This window comes from Alosa pseudoharengus, unplaced genomic scaffold, assembly GCF_046254945.1.
Source record: "Alosa pseudoharengus isolate Yale_2024_CS ecotype anadromous, Long Island Sound unplaced genomic scaffold, YU_APseudo_1.1 YU_APseudo_1.1_scf_9, whole genome shotgun sequence".
Taxonomy (NCBI): domain Eukaryota; kingdom Metazoa; phylum Chordata; class Actinopteri; order Clupeiformes; family Clupeidae; genus Alosa; species Alosa pseudoharengus.
The window spans coordinates 11,441,013-11,457,575 of NW_027468881.1; the positions used below are offsets into that span (position 1 = coordinate 11,441,013).

The 16,563-nt window shown below is 44.2% G+C and overlaps 1 protein-coding gene across 4 annotated transcripts in view; it reads left to right on the forward strand.

Moving 5' to 3' along the window:
• The window catches only part of clstn1 (calsyntenin 1), a 33,222-nt gene extending 17,118 nt beyond the window's left edge, over positions 1–16,104 (forward strand). For 2 of the 4 annotated variants that reach the window (XM_076276247.1, XM_076276248.1), the window contains 16 exons: positions 459–654; positions 1,062–1,270; positions 2,012–2,161; positions 2,437–2,622; positions 2,917–3,165; positions 3,862–3,983; positions 5,355–5,517; positions 6,139–6,189; positions 7,300–7,457; positions 7,631–7,779; positions 8,125–8,357; positions 9,407–9,577; positions 10,133–10,278; positions 10,627–10,762; positions 11,707–11,891; positions 12,249–16,104. In XM_076276247.1, the coding sequence (XP_076132362.1) occupies positions 459–654; positions 1,062–1,270; positions 2,012–2,161; positions 2,437–2,622; positions 2,917–3,165; positions 3,862–3,983; positions 5,355–5,517; positions 6,139–6,189; positions 7,300–7,457; positions 7,631–7,779; positions 8,125–8,357; positions 9,407–9,577; positions 10,133–10,278; positions 10,627–10,762; positions 11,707–11,891; positions 12,249–12,443 (2,699 nt within the window). In that variant the 3' untranslated portion in view covers positions 12,444–16,104. The remainder of the gene's footprint in view (positions 1–458; positions 655–1,061; positions 1,271–2,011; positions 2,162–2,436; positions 2,623–2,916; positions 3,166–3,861; positions 3,984–5,354; positions 5,518–6,138; positions 6,190–7,299; positions 7,458–7,630; positions 7,780–8,124; positions 8,358–9,406; positions 9,578–10,132; positions 10,279–10,626; positions 10,763–11,706; positions 11,892–12,248) is intronic. The other 2 variants (XM_076276249.1, XM_076276250.1) reach the window with 1 other exon arrangement.
• The last annotated feature ends 459 nt before the right edge of the window (positions 16,105–16,563 follow it).

Consider the following 16,563-nt stretch of genomic DNA (forward strand, 5'->3'; position numbering starts at 1 on the left):
CCCCCTCCCCTCCTGCTCCCAAATACTCACCCACCCTACAGTGCTACCAGCTTCCTTCACAGACCCCTCTCCCTCGCCTTCCCACCAGTGTACAAACAGTGTACAATCCCTTGGCTGCCAAGAGAATTAAACACAGAACAACTTTGGCTGTTCTTTATTTATGTGTGGTGTGCTCTTGTTTTCATTGTGTTATTGTTTTTGGTTGGTCAGTTGGTTGGTTTGTTTGTTTGTTTGTTTGTTTGTTTGTTTTTCCCACATGATCTGCCGCAGTGGGTAGCTTCTCTTTTGCCGTGATGCCCTCCCCAAACGCCCCCCCCCCCACACACACTTACCCCGCCCTTACTTCCTCCGCTCTCATCCCTCTCCCCTCCTCCCTTCCCTCCCTTTCTCTCTCCCTCCCGGAGTCATGGCCACACTCAACTCACGCCTCCTTGCTCTCCATCTTTTGGCGTACCCAGGAGAGATCTGTGGCTTCCGGATCCACGGACAGAATGTCCCCTTCGAGGCAGTGGTGCTGGACAAGTCCACGGGCGAGGGGGTCATCCGGGCCAAGGACAAGCTGGACTGTGAGCTGCAGAAGGAGCACACCTTCACCATCCAGGCCTACGACTGTGGCGAGGGTCCCGACGGAGCTAACATGAAGAAGTCCCATAAGTATGTTTTGTCAGACATGTCTAATTTATCACGCCTCCATAAACCCAGGCTGTGTGACTTCAACTTACACTTACTATATTCGTTGTCTCTTTTTATTAGGAATTGTATTAGTAAATGTTGGTGTATTAGTTAATGGAAAAATAGTAATTAGCTACATGAAGATTTCCTTGGTTCAGACAAGCCAACCGTGACATAATGTGATTTGAAATCCTGGGGGAGAGAGGTTGTCACACAGATGACCCAAAATCATTACATGTCCGTCCAGCAGTTCGATGCAGGCTTCATCCAATTATCTGCTTTTGAATGAAACATGCGTCATGTCTGTGGCTCATGGCTGTACCCTTCAACTCTGATCCTCTCCCAATTCAATCTTGCACCAACCCCCGTCCCCCTTCCTCCCTGTACAGGGCCAATGTCCACATCCAGGTGAACGACGTGAACGAGTACTCACCCGTGTTCAAGGAGAAATCCTACAAGGCCACTGTCATCGAGGGGAAGAAGTACGACAACATCCTGAAAGTAGAGGCTGTGGACGCCGACTGCTCCTTCCAGTACAGCCAGATCTGCAGCTATGATATCGTCACTCCCGATGTGCCCTTCTCCATCGACAAGGACGGTAGGAGACCGGGATGAACAGGCGGGGGTGGGAAAATTTCACCCTAGCTGTAATTGCTGCCACTCGCTGGTACATTAGACATGGCATCAGTGACACTGTTGGCGAGCAGGGCAATTCAGAAGTGTTTTAGTTTGTGGTGCTCGAAGCTGCACCCATGAAATTGATTTCTGCAAAGCAGTGGCCTGCTTTAAAATTCAATACGACATGTAGCTTTGAAGTGAACGCCTGTCACCTTGAGGTGTGATCTGAATGCAATGATGGGTTTTGACTCTTGGCTCAGGGCTTTGAACACAGAGAGACGGCTTTAGCTCTGCTGCATATTGTGCCAACTTCACTGAACAGTGATGTTTTCAATCTCCTGTTTCAATCTCTGATGGAGATGGAGTGCAAATACAAGATGAGGTCGGAATTTACTCATCTCCTGTTCAAACACTCTAATACATACCCAGCAGTTCCAAGAGTCAGAGCTTTCTTTTGGGAAGCCCTCTAACATGGAACCCAGCATTAGTCAGCACTCTCTGTTTCACCCTTTTCTGTTCTTATCAGTGCAAGGTTCATGCAGAAATGTGAATATTTTGAGCAGACAGTCTTTTGTAAGTATAAGAATTATGAGTTAAAATTGTTAGGTGACGGGTATAAATAGACAGGTTATGTTCAATTGCTTTGGTACTTACAGTATTCCATTCTAAGACAACCCTACTGGTAAAAAGAAAATAAAGGTTCCTATTTTTTTTATATCAGGCAACATCAAGAACACAGAGAAACTCAACTACAGCAAGGAGCGCATGTACAAGCTGACCGTGACCGCCTACGACTGTGGAAAGAACCGGGCCTCCGAGGATGTCCTCGTCAAGATCAACATCAAGCCCACCTGCAAACCAAGCTGGCAAGGTAGCACAGGCTGCCCGCTTCACTACACTGCCCAACACATTAGCAGATTTTATTTTTGCTTTGATCTTCAGTGAACCGAGGTGATCCTATCATGTAAACAGTACATGGATAAGCCACTTAATCTCAAAAGGGGTAGCCATTTGTTTGGCCCGGAATGCACAGGAACACAGACATAAACTGAAGTAATCGTTTTATGCAATGATTTTGCTATTTTTGTTGTGTTGTCGCTGCCGAATAACAAATGTTTTCTTTTTTTCCTCATCCTGGGGGGACAGGATTTAATAAGAGAATTGAGTATGAGCCTGGCACTGGAAGCCTGGCCCTGTTTCCCAGCATGCACTTGGAGACCTGCGAGGAGCCAATCACCTCTATCCAGGCCACCATTGAGCTGGAGACCAGTCACATTGGCAAGGGCTGCGACAGAGACACATACTCTGAGAAGTCCCTGCACAAGCTGTGTGGTGAGTACAGCACCAGAACACCTCATGCCATCTCAAATTGCACTATGGCCAAACAAATATTAACTTTCTGATTGAATGCTTCTGTCCTGAACAAACACTTCAGGGGGATTATAGTGTCACGTTTGAGAAGCTGTGTTTGGTTTGAATGATCTGTACGAGTTTTTGTTTGTTTGTTTTATCAGTAACACATTTAAAAGCACATTTATGAAAACGTATGCCTTACCAGGCCCATTGTGCAACCACTTTCGATGTATTCTGTCATGAGTCACACATGGTGTTTTGTGCCTGTCGCAGGTGCCAGTGGCAACACCGTGGAGCTGCTGCCCACTCCCAGCAGCACTGCCAACTGGACCGTGGGCCTGCCCACAGACAACGGCCACGACAGCGACCAGGTGTTTGAGTTCAACGGCACACAGGCCATCAAGATCCCCGAGGGCGTGGTGAGCACTAGCCTGAAGGAGCCCTTCACCGTCTCCGTGTGGATGAGGCATGGTCCTGGGGGCCGCGAGAAAGAGACCATCCTCTGCAACTCTGACAAGTCAGGTGTGTGTATGTATGTATGTATGTGTGTATCTGTGTGGTTGTATGTACTAGAAATTATTTGCTTGATACTGAATTCCTATCTTCAGTGGGTGGAAAAAAGCCTGAAAATAAAACCCACTATGTCAAGGAAAATGGCACCATCATCATGGTCATCATGTTCTGTAGGTTCCTTAAAGGCAAGGGTCATGTCAGGCTGTGTAGGCTGCAATACTCTCAGCGGTTCATCCTCATAGTATACTGTGCAGTATCTCCCAGTCTTACTACAATCCAATCTTGTGCTAGTAGTGAGCCGTATAGTACTTATGTAAGTAGGATTACATCATGTGGACATTAGCATGTAGCCATCACAGGCAGTCATGCTATTCTTTTAGCTAAGGCTGGGGCCAGTGATGGGATTGTGGCCAATCTGATTGTCTGTTATGAGGGTTTTGTTTACCTTATGGTTAACTGCCCATATGGCCTAGTTATTATGCAATTCAGATGCCTTAATGTTACCAAAGAATTCTAGATGAAGACTTAAATAATTCTTTGAAAACAAATGTCATCTTGAGTGTTTTTCTTGGCATTTCAAGTCTGTCATACTGAATAGTTTCATTTAATCTCCTGACTTTTATCCACATTGCCACTCTTATCAAATCTTATCATGAATGCTGTATGTATGAAGCCATAACATCATTCTGGTGGTGGTTGTTGCAGAGATGAACAGGCACCACTACTCGCTGTACGTCCACAACTGTCGCCTGGTGCTGCTTCTGAGGCAGGACCCTACAGAGGCCGAGAGCTACAAGCCTGCCGAGTTCCACTGGAAGCTGGACCAGGTCAGTTCAGAGTGAGAGTTAACCATGGTGCACAGCTTCTTCATTGAAAGGTTTTTCATGGGTTCCTTCACAAAGCTGAAAGCTCCGCAGCGAACCTTTGTTGACACCCATAGAACCTTTCCTCAAAGGAATGTAAATAGAACCATTGAGGAGTCCACAGTGGAAACAAGCCAAGAAGCTCTCGATGGTGCCCTTCTCTTTGTGAGTGCACACACAGTGCCCAGTGGTTGGGTAGAATATTTGCTGACTGTGAGCAAAAGGGCTTGCTGAGTAATTTGGCTTAAAGCAGATCCAACTCCAATCTGAAAGCAGACGACGAAACCCGTCTGACCCAAGGAGGAGATCTTAATCCTGCTTTTATTCAGATAAAACGTTAAGTTGGGCAGTCGTGTTTTAAGCACTAATTGGATAAGGTTGGTAATTGTGTGTTAGTTCTTTTATCTTGGCTGCATAATTATTCCAGCTTCTCAAAACATTGGTAAATCAAATGAATCTTAATCTGCTGATGTTGGAACTGCATAAAGACCTAAGAATGGGATATACCAGAGCAGAGTTACTCTTTCCGGCATGTGCACGCGATCAGAATATAATCCACACTCGTTAAATCCTATTTTTGTTAGCATTACTGTACTTCGTGTAGGGGTTTAAATATTTCAAACTGGGAAGTGGCTGCCTCAGAAAGTACAAAACTAGCCTGAGGTAGGTTCATTTCCCAGTGGAAGAAAACTGCTGGGGAGATGAGTTCAGGAAAGTAAAAAAAAAAAAAACTCCAAAAGTCTCTGTGCTCCCCTTAGCAGTCGGTTTGGGCTTTGATGTGGGTTTTCATACTGAAAAGCCCTTTTGTTTGAAACTTAATAAAGCACCAAATCACGCAGACGGAATCGGAAGGAAATTGTGTTGGAGTGAAGGGCCCTCTGCAAATGCAAAAGGAGGAGGGAGGGGAGATTGGTGTGTGTGTGTGTGTGTTCTGCATCCTCATGCTTCAAAGGCTTGCGTTTGTTTGGGTGCTCATGATGCGGGTTGCAGTTGTTTTGGCTGTCAGACAGTCACTGCGCTGTACTACTGCAGAGTGAGCTGTACTAGAAAACTGCACTGCAGGATGATCATCATAAATTGAAGCCCCTTTCTCATGAAATTCCTTGTTAACCCCCGAGCATTTTCACCCAATAGTATGAGATGAAGAACACAGTCTTTAAAGTAGATTTTAAGCTACTTTAAGCTGCTTTCAGATTAAATGATGACTGCACAGCCACAGTTTCTACCGTAACAGGCACCATGGCACCCATATCTCCACTGAGGTGAATTCTTCAATCTGATTTGATCTTCTCTCCCTCTTTTCCCTTCCTCTTTATCTCTCTCTTTCAATCTCAGGTCTGCGATAAGGAATGGCATCATTACGTGCTGAACATCGAGTTCCCCTCGGTGACCCTGTTTGTCGACGGCGTCACCTTCGAGCCGTTCCTGGTAACCGAGGACTACCCCCTGCATGCCTCCAAGCTGGAGACCCAGCTTACCATTGGAGCCTGCTGGCAAGGTAATGCGTGGCAATTGGCTTTCGTTGCTCTTTGTTTCCAGACAATGCCTCTAATTGGGTAGATTCTCTTTGTTTTTTGCTCCCGTTCTTTCTCTCCTGTAGATTTAGGTAATCCATAGAGCATGTTGTCACCTGAGGCGACATATTCTGCATGCATAACAACGTAGGCTGCTAGCGTAGCTAAGTGATGATCATTAGACGGATAATTTAATGTAGCTCTAAGTGAAATGCATTCATTGGAAAGAGACTCTTGTTTCTGGAGGCAAGAGTCCTACACACTGGATGTAATTTGTATGAAAGAAATAACCCAGGCTGTGTTTCTCAAACGTGGCATTGTGCTGCAGCCTTCGTTAATGAAAGCGAGAGTGCTCAGAAATGCATTTGCATTCATTTAGCAGACGCTTTTATCTAAAGTGACTTACAAAATAAGGAATAACATTCCTGCAACAAATATGGTATATAACTTAACGTTTGTTGCAGCAGAATGAAACCTTTTGGGAAACACAGTCTGAAAAGTATATCTTGACACTCTGACATGTTTAACTGAGTCCTTCTTTCTGTTGGTTAACGAAGACTTGGTCTCTCCCTGCTTTTCTCTCTTCTTGTGTGTCACCTCCACAGACGGCTCAGGAGTTGACAATGAGACCGAGGCCGTGTCTGAGCCTCCCACAGGTTGCGCACACAATCCTTCCCTCAAACGTCTCTCAGACATGTCGATGCGTGTACACACACCTACACATATGCAGTGTTAACCCTTCGTGCTTATGCAAGCCAGCCTCCTCCCCCAACTAAAACGACCCAGACCTCGGGAACGTTTTAGTTGCTCCGAGGAGTCGCACGTGCTTCTTAACGCGTTAACACTTCATAGCATGAGGCAGTCTTCAGTTTCGCTCGTTTGTACTTCCCTTGCTCTTTTATGTTCATCCATTTCTTTCTTCTTTTCTTTTCGAACCACAGTTCAGCTGCTCTGCCTGTTTCTGTTTTCAGGTCACAGGCTGGCTGGTTTGATACAATGCACAATAGAGGAGAAGGCAAACATTTGTTTCACTGCCGTAAACACATTAGACACGGTGTCTAGTATTTTTGGCCTGTCAGGACTGGCCAGCACTCTGCAGTGCTACTGTGTCACCTTGAGAGAGAGAGAGAGACAGCGAGTCCTGAAATAAACTTCCTCTCAGCTCCATTGGCCAGCATGATCAGGCAGTTTTGAGTCCCTGTATTTTAAAGCCAGCTCCTGCTAGCCAGCATGACTGGGCCATTTTTAGAAACCGCATCTGAATTTAAATCAGTATAAAAGGTACATTTCACATATGATATCGAGGGTTATATTTTGTATATGTACTCTATGGATTTAAGCCATAGACTACATATCAAGGTCCAAGGTGAATTGTATACCCAAGACACTAAAAAGTAAAACGGACAAATTAGCTGTGTATGTTTATGGAATGTCAGTGTTTTTCACTCCATCTTTACCCACCTCTTCTTTGTTTACTTTGAACCATGCATTGGCATTCCATTCTGTCTCGGCATCACAGTAACTCTATTGTTCCTCCATCTTGTGTGAGAGACGTGCATGTGGCTCGGGGCCAGTTATCAGCTCAGCCCATTTCATCACTTGTTTCTAAGCAAAGCCTCCGGGCAACGAACGCTCATCCTGACAGGGCACACTAACCTGCATGGCCATCAATCACGCAGGCAGTACTTGCAGAGGTGGCATGCTCAAGTTAGCCAGTGTGTGCAGGCTTTTGCTCACCGTGCCCCTCTCCGTTCTGTATCCTGTAGGTGGCAGTGCCCACATGGCTCAGTACTTCAGGGGCAACCTTGCCGGGCTCATGATCCGCTCGGGCAAGCTGGACAACAAGAAGGTGATCGACTGCCTGTACACCTGCAAAGAGGGCCTGGACGTGCAGCTTCCTGAGGAGGTGGCGAACACTGTGAAGGTAAGGGGCAAGGGTCAGGGTTCAGAGGTCAGAGGTGAACATCTCGGAGAATGGAAAGCAGTTTCCCTTGTGATTCACCACCTTTCATTTAGCTATTCCTTGGAGAAAATGGTTTTGGTCATACTAACACCCTGTCTCTCTTTCTTTTTCTCTATCTTTTTTATCCTGTGCAGGTGCAGTTAAACCCCAACCAGTCTTCTCTGACCCTGGAGGGTGATGACATTGAGAGCTTTGAGAAGGTCATGCAGCACATCTCCTACCTGAACTCCAGGCAGTTCCCCACACCTGGCATCAGACACCTCCGCATCTCTACCACGGTCAAGTGAGTGCCATTTTCAATCCCGTTTCTTCATCCCACTCTTAATTCATTTCATCCTGTTATCTACATACACAAACATATATTATTTTTCTAGCTATCTATCTTACTCTCTGTCTTAGTTCAGTATTATTATGCCAGTGTACATATGCATGGGAACTATATGCAGATTATGATGCAGAAAACAGCACTCTCAAGCTTATCATAAGTCTTTATTGCACCATGTCATCAACATACATCCATCTTGGAGCAAATGCTTGAGAGTGCAGTTTTCTACTTTATTTTTAGTTTAGTGCGCCTGTTCCTATGGTAACCCTCCCCTGTCCTCCTCCTCCTCCTCGCCCATGTCAGGTGCTTTAACGAGGAGACGTGCATCTCCGTGCCGGACTCCGAGGGCTATGTGATGGTACTGCAGCCCGAGGAGCCCAAGATCAGCCTCAGCGGCATCGACCACTTCGCCCGCGGCGCTGCCGACTTCGAAAGCACAGAGGGCGTCACCCTCTTCCCCGAGATGCGCATTGTCAGCACCATCACCCGCGAGGTGGAGCCAGAGACTGAGACCGAAGGCGAGGATGACCCCACGGGTATGTCTGCTAATGTCCATTACATTAACGGGCAGTTATTTAGCAATAGGAGAGAGCTTGCTGAACATAACAGGATCAAAACAAACAATGGTTATGAAACAAAATTAATATCTACAGTACAGTGCAACTGGAAAGTATTCAGACCCTTTCAAGTTTTCCATATTTTGTTATATTTCAGACTCATCTTAAAATGGATGCAATTTGTTTTCAATCTACACACAATACTCCAACACTCCAACACATGTTTGTCCTTCTTTACTCTTCTCTCATCCTCTCAAAGGAACTCTGGATCTCATTCATAGTGACCACTGGGTCCTTGGTTACCTGTCTGACCAAGGCCCTTCATTCTGGATTACTCAGTTTGGCTGAGCGGCCAGATCTAGGAGGACTGTTAATTGTTAATTGTAATTGTGTGAATGATTGAGGCTACCATGCTCTTGGGCACTTTCAATGCTGCAGAATTGTTTTTGTGTCCTTCCCCAGATCTGTGTCTTCACACAACCCTGTCTCGCAGGTCTACAGACAATTATCTTGACCTTGTGGCTTGGTTTTCACTCTGACATACACCATCAACTGTGAGACCGTATATAAAGAAATGTATGCCTCTCCTAATAATGGCCAATGAATTAATTTAGGCACAGGTGGACTCTAATCAAGTTGTAGAAGCATCTCAAAGACCATTGATAGAAGTAGGATGCACCAGAGCTCAATTGCAAGTGTCATAACAAAGGGTCTGAATACTTATGTAAATGGAATATTTCAGACTTTTATTTTTTATAAATTTACAAAACACTCCAAACACCTGTTTTTTTTGTGGAGTGTTGGAGTAGTGCGTGTAGATTGATGAGAGAAAAAATGAACTGAATCCATTTTAAGATGAGCCTAAAACATAACAAAATGTGGAAAACTTGAAAGGGTCTGAATACTTACCGGTTGCACTGTATATCTAGTGCAAGGAATCTGATTCATGCTGATTTTTGTCAAAACTAAAAAGAAGAATACTGTAGACTCTTTTTCATAAACCTCTGTGTCCTCTCTTTGTACCTAAGTTCAAGAGACGGTGGTGTCAGAGGAGATCATGCACAACCTGGACACGTGCGAGGTGACGGTGGTGGGCGACGACCTGGACGGCGAGCATGAGAGCCTGGAGGTGGACCTGGCTCAGGTGCAGCAGCACGGCCTGGAGATGAGCTCCTCCAACGTGGGCATGATCATTACCGGTACGCCCTCCCTTCCCTTCGTAGAGCCCTCTCTTTCTTTCTCTCTCTCGCAGCCCCCACTCACTTAACAGAGCAGCTAAACTGTCAATTCCCACATTTACTCGCTTTTTATGGCGATTTTAAACCCACCTGTGTTACATGGTGGAGAGTGATAACTTGACAAGTGTTAGCACTTCATGCTAATGCATGCAAAAGAGAGATGATGATGATGATCATGGCACCAATTAATGCCCTCTGCTATGAGTCATCATAGATCAGCGCTGATAATGCAACGTCCTTGAGTTATGAGCGAGTGAATTAGATGAGTGTCTGACCTGAATACCGTCCTCCGACTGAAACGCTGGAACCGTTTTTATTTTACCTGTGTGTGTGTGTGTGTGTGTGTGTGTGTGTGTGTGTATGTGGAGATGAACAAAGGAGTAACCACGCTCTGGGGACAAAACCTGGTGTTGGATTGCTGGAATGCTGGCCAGTGGCAGGTCCTTGACCTGATGCATGAGAGTCTGTGCTATTGTTTGCCTGAATGCTAAGAGTGTCTCCATTTCCCGTGTGCAGGCGTGAACACCATGGCCACCTACGAGCAGGTTCTACACCTGATCCGCTACAGGAACTGGCACACGGAGGCCCTCTTCGACAGGAAGTTCAAGCTGGTCTGCTCCGAGCTCAATGGCCGCTACATCAGCAACGAATTCAAAGTGGAGGTAGGACCCTCAGATTCTGGCATTACTAAATTCTCACGTGTCCTCAAATAAAATACAGCATAAGGGTTGGATTACCATTGAATAGGATAACGTAGCAGACACACAGTGTATTAGGCAGCAGGGTTGTGCACAACTGAACAGAACAACAGAATTGCAATTCTGCTTCCTGTTTGCTACCTCAATTGAAATGCAAGTGAAATTCAAGAATTGAATTGGAATTTAAGAGCCAGTTTCAATTCAATTCTAGAATTTTGCCCGTTAGGCAGAAGAACAGAACAGTGAATGTGAGCTTTCCAACTGCAACCGTGTTTGACTCATGTCCCATTCTCACTGTATGTTTGCCCCTAGGTGAACGTCATCCACACAGCCAACCCCATGGAGCACGCCAACAATGCCATGGTTCAGCCTCAGTTTATCAACCCAGTGCACCACGCCTCAGTGGACCTCTCTGGACACAACCTGGTCAATGCTCACCAAGCCTCAGGTGAACCCTTGTCCCATACTCATCTGGCCAATGGTCACCATGTTTTAGATTCACTCCACTTTTACACAGGAGCACAATCACCACTCTGAAATGGGTGTTTGAGTACATTTTATAATTCTTCCCACACTCACCGTCATCTTTTAGTCAGAGGTCAATGTCCAAGCGAATGTGTAGATATGTAGATGACTACTTTGCTGAATACTGTACTTCATGTACAAGTTCTTCCTCTCATCACTGCTAGAGCAAAATGTTGTTGTTTAAAGGGAACAAAACTCAGATACCAGGAATAACGTCATCACCCAGGAATCCAGGTCATCTTACCTTCTTGTTCATGAGGAAGCCTTGTAGTCCCCAACAATAGTTGTACTAGATTTTTTTTTTTTGCTAATCTCTTGTTAAAGTTAATCCGGCCCTTGTAATCAAACCTGTAATCTGCTTAATTTTTTCGTTCTAAAATTCTGCTTTCTTTTTACTGCGTGCTTTTCTGCGGATTAGAGTCAATTAACATGGCAAAAGTAGGGCACATATGAAATGTTTTCGTTTGGAGCTTGTTTAATGGGTGCAAGTTTAAGGATTACACATGAGTGCTGCCCGACATCTGGATGCACCAGGAGCGTGGAGGCTAACCTCTATCTACCACTGAATATGTACTGAGTTTTTGTCAGGAGCGTGGAGGCTAACCTTTTTATCTACCACTGAATATGTACTGAGTTTTGATCAAATGCTGTTTAGACACTCAAAATGAAAAGGAGCTGCCTGTCTACACCTTGCCCCCAATTGTGTTTCCTCCCCCTGACACACTCTCCCACCTGCACCATCTCTGACACATGCACACACCATGTCTGATGCACACTCACATGCTCTCTCTCTCTCTCTCTCGGTCACACACACACACACTCTCTCTCTCTCACACTCATCCTGTTCTGTCTCTTCTCCCTCTGCAGTGGTCCCCAGCGCTGCCACCGTGGTGATCGTGGTGTGCGTGAGCTTCCTGGTGTTCATGATCATCCTGGGCGTGTTCCGCATCCGCGCCGCCCACCAGCGCACCATGAGGGACCAGGAGAACGGCAAGGAGAACGAGATGGACTGGGACGACTCGGCCCTCACCATCACCGTCAACCCCATGGAGGTACAGCTTCGGTCTTCAACACAGCCACCACCCCGCACACACATGCGCACACACACACACGGACATACACACACACACACACGCACTGTGCTATTGAGGCAGCAGGACAAGAGGATTAGTTGTGTATTTATGGATGGCTGTTGGTTTAGCGTTGCTGCATCTAATGCCTATTTAAACACTGCAGCAGAGTGGCTGAGCTCTTACCCCAACAGCTGAGCTCTTACCCCACTAAACAAGCTGCTCCTCGACCGTGACAGGAGAAAGAACTCACCACCCCCCCCATTTTAAAACCAATTCATGATTTGATCTCCTGTTGGAACACTAATTTCTCTCTCTCTTTCACTCCGTCTCTCTCAGACATATGAGGACCAGCACAGCAGTGAGGAGGAGGAGGAAGAGGAGGAGGAGAGTGAGGATGGCGAGGAGGAGGACGACATCACCAGCGCCGAGTCGGAGAGCAGCGAGGACGAGGAGGGCGCCGAGCAGGAGGACCAGCAGGGGGCCAGCAGACAGCAGCAGCTGGAGTGGGATGACTCCACACTTACCTACTGAGCTCACACGCACACACTGGCGCGCGCACACACACACACACACCTCCACAAATACTCCTGCACACACTCTCACCAACACCACCACCACCAAAACCAACCCCACCCTCTCACCCGTCAGTCAGTGGGGACCCATTGTCCCTCCTGCGCATTCCTAACCCACCTCTCCACCCTTCCTAAGGAGCCATGATTATTGAATCAAAAAAACTTAAAAGCAAAACAAGTATATATGAATATATATATAAATCTCTATATATCTGGTGTCTGTTGTTACAGATGTGGCAGATTCAGCTTCATTTCCACCCAGCCAAGGCTTCCCTGTTGTCATCTTTTAGTGGTGGTCCGAAGTGTAGTATAGTTTTCAAAGGAAAGGATTTTTTTATTTATATTTATGAGTTGTTCTTTTTTTTAAATCCCAGGGAAGCTTGGTATAGATTTTTTTGCATTGTTCTGAGCTATGTGAGGACACAACCTTGCACCTTTTTTATTTTATTCCTTACACATGTAAAGTCTTTTAAACCGGAGAATGATTTGATGTATATTTCTTGCACATTTACTGCATTACTAATTTGTTTGCCACAGAAATGCAAGAGAGAGGCTTGGACTCCTTGCTTTGTTTTTCTTTCTCTCTCTCTTACCTTCTATCTCTTTCTTTCTTTCTTGTGCGCTTGTGAGGGTGAGAACAGGAGAAGCAAGTGATAAATGCTTTGAACATGGAATTTGCCATAGTTACGTTTGCTCTCCTTTCATTTTCCTCTCTTTTCAGTGCATGAGAAAATAAATTTGCCGAGTCATGTGTAGAGGATGAAGTTGCTTTTTTGATATTTTGTAAATACAAACGAGACCATGTAATTAGTTTGTGTGTGTAGTGATGGCCTGAACCACGGGTTCCAAGTACAGTATATATTATAATGACGCAGTAACCTGCTGTAGATTGTTTGTGTCTCAAATGCTTTTAGCATGTTTTAAAAAAAAAATTGGCAAAACTCTTCCTTCATGCTTCTGTGAGACATTTTCTTCGAAGAGAGAAACCCATGACAAAAACAAAAACATCAGTGAGGTTTCTAGGGCAAAGTGTCACTCATTTTGTCTTTGTTTTTAAGATGAGGGCCTCAGACTTGATCAGTCTGTTGGTTATCATTTTGCTAAATCTTTGCCAGGCTTAGGAAACATGCTCTGTCGCTAAGCTTTGATGTTTTTCCACTCCTGTTATAGCCTCATGATGGGCCCAATCTCAGTAACCACGTTGAGGTGCTAAACTTGCGTACGAGTTACATGCGGTACAGAGTAGTCACACCTGCAGATGTGCAATCTTTAGAGGTGATGGGATCAACTCATCCTGTCACCTAACATTTGACTACTGGAACCAAGCCTAGAATTTTCCTCATAGGTGCCCTCAGCGACAATGGTCGTTCTGCCATGTTGTCGTCTTACCAAACAGATTTTATAGACCGATCGAAGAAGAGGGGTTTCAAGAATTTGAGCTTTACAAGAACCCAGTCCAGGAACAAGCACACTGTTGCTTCTTGAATGACAGCTGAAAATTGCTATTAGACGTTGTCTGTTGGCTACACTGCAAAAAAAAAAGATTAATGGGTAGATTAACCTTGATAAAAATGTAACACTTGATTAATTTTTCATTGGTTTATCACTGTCATCATAGTAATAGGTAGTCACATTCTGTTCAGGAATACTGGCTTACCTTTGAAGCTTGTAGGCTTTTGGCAATGGGACTGTACTCTTGTGAAATTGTGAAAATTGATCAGGTGTTACTATTTTTAATTGTAAAAATTGAAATATTGAAATATTTTTTTTTGCAGTTGACCACATTGCTTTATTCTTCACGCAATTGTACTGTAGTCATGTTATGTTTGTTTACATTTGCTGAACTTGTTTCCCTTCTGCTAAGTGTAAGACATTTATACAACCAATTGGGAAGATGTGTCTAGTGTTGATCTTATGCTACTGTACTTCCGTTGAAAAGTGATTGTCTCATTACCCCATAAAAACTGGACAAATAAAGGTTTACCCTACACAAAATTATGCATAGATGAAATTGTATTTATGGGGAGAACTAAACAGATAATTGAAGCAACACACAGATGTTGAAGAATGTGGAAAAGCTCAGTATAATCTATGGTTCGATAGTTGATTTTTTAAAAAGGAATGTTGAAGGTATGCTGTAACTGGGCTGAAGATGATCTGAAAACACTCCATCTTGAAGCAAGCAACCAAGTGTTGTAATGGTCATCCGTGCCCAGCAGTGTTAGGATCTTATAGTTCTGAGCATTCTGAAGACCAGTGGGTTGAATTCATTTCTGTTTCATTCTTATTTTACTTTTGCTTTGGATAAGCAACTACCCTTCCCTCGATACAGAATAGGGCCAAATAGAGGTCCAGATATAAGCTGGTGAAGTTGGGAGTGCCTTTTGCCTATCACAGCGTATTAACACAACTAATAAAGACAAAAAAAAGACAGGAAAAAAAATCACAATCCACGTCATAGTCCTGGTGATTTTGTTTTTACCTTGTTTTGTAATTATTTAATGCTAGAGTTGTTACAAATTAAGGGGGAGTGATTTTATTCATTCATTTTTTTGTTGTAATTTGGGGATACTGGGGGTCAACTGCTAGTTTAATCAAAAAGTGAAAGTTTTAATTGTCCTAAATAGTTGTATTGTGTTCACGTTGTGTAGAGAAAGTAGGTCCATATTGTTATCATCGATAGATATTGTACTCAGTCATGTTTAAGGAAATCCACTTTTAAAAAGCTGTACATTATTGAGATGCTCTAGGCAGCATCATGTGGGTATGAATTTACCGATCTGTGTATAGTGAAAGGCCATTTTGAAGTGTATTGCCTGATTTCCTGACAAAAACAGTATGTAGAGGGCAGCATGACATTTACTGGAAGCAGCAAAAATAACCAGTTCTCTACAAAACTCACACAATATTCTTGTAATAGTCTTTCACAGACACAAACACACACAAAATTAGTTGGTATCACTATTTTTCTTTCCTTGTGAAGTCATTCTAAATCCAGTTGAGGTTGCTTTGGTAACCACAGGATCAACACATCAACCATTCCATTTCAAGTCCAGATTTGACTTTGTATGCAAAAAGTTCCATTGGGTTGTATTTCTGCTTAATCCTTTCTATAGCCTTTTTTGCTGGGTGTTGGAGGCAGTTGTCTTCTCCTATTGGTGGCCCTATTGGTCACCACGGACATGTGTCATTATGGGATGTAATGGAACATCCATTACCCTGCAGGAGAAGCCCCAGATGAGACTAAAGTTTGACGGGAGAGATGTTAAACAAAGCATTGTCTTAGCATGAACAGCCCAGCTATTACATTTTGTGTGTATTACACATTGGACACTGGGCTTGGGAGAGTTGGCAGAGGAATAAATATCCTACTGATTCTCAGACTGTCTGATTCGCAGGCATACACCTGCTCCAGTGTCATCTGCCTACCTTTTTCTTTTCATTTTATTTTGCTCTTAAAACAGAAGGCACAAAGAATGGATGTTTTTAGAATTGTTGGATGCTCCCTTTGTGCTTGTCAGGGCTGCACTCACTCTTCTACCATTCAAAGGCAAATGATGGTGAAGTTTATGCTTGCTCATGAACAAAAATAAAGGAAGTCGAGATGGGATACAAAGTGGTCTCTGACTCAGCGTCATGTCTTTTCCCTAAAAATGCTCTTGCAAAGCTTGCAAAATGTTTCTTTCTATGGTACAGTCCAGGAATTTAGTACTTAACCTACTGTGGTTGTTATAACTGCAACATACATGTTGGCAACACTGTTAGGATAGGCATGGATTGGTACATTCACTGATAAACTGAAGATGTACAAAAATGGCAGTATACCAGAATGGAGGGAGGGGCGGGGCAACAGTCTCTCAATATTTCAATTATTTTGTTACGTTTCTGGTAAGTAGCTAATAAAACAGTACAACAAATGATACTGTATGTCCATGTATGTCTAAATATCCATTGTGCAAATCTAATTTATGTTGTTGTAAAGAGCTATAGTGCCCCCAGGTGTTGGAAATGGGAACAACTGCAATAAGAAAAAAAAAACTGCAGCAAAAGATGTCTTCTACACATTAGGAAAATGGCAT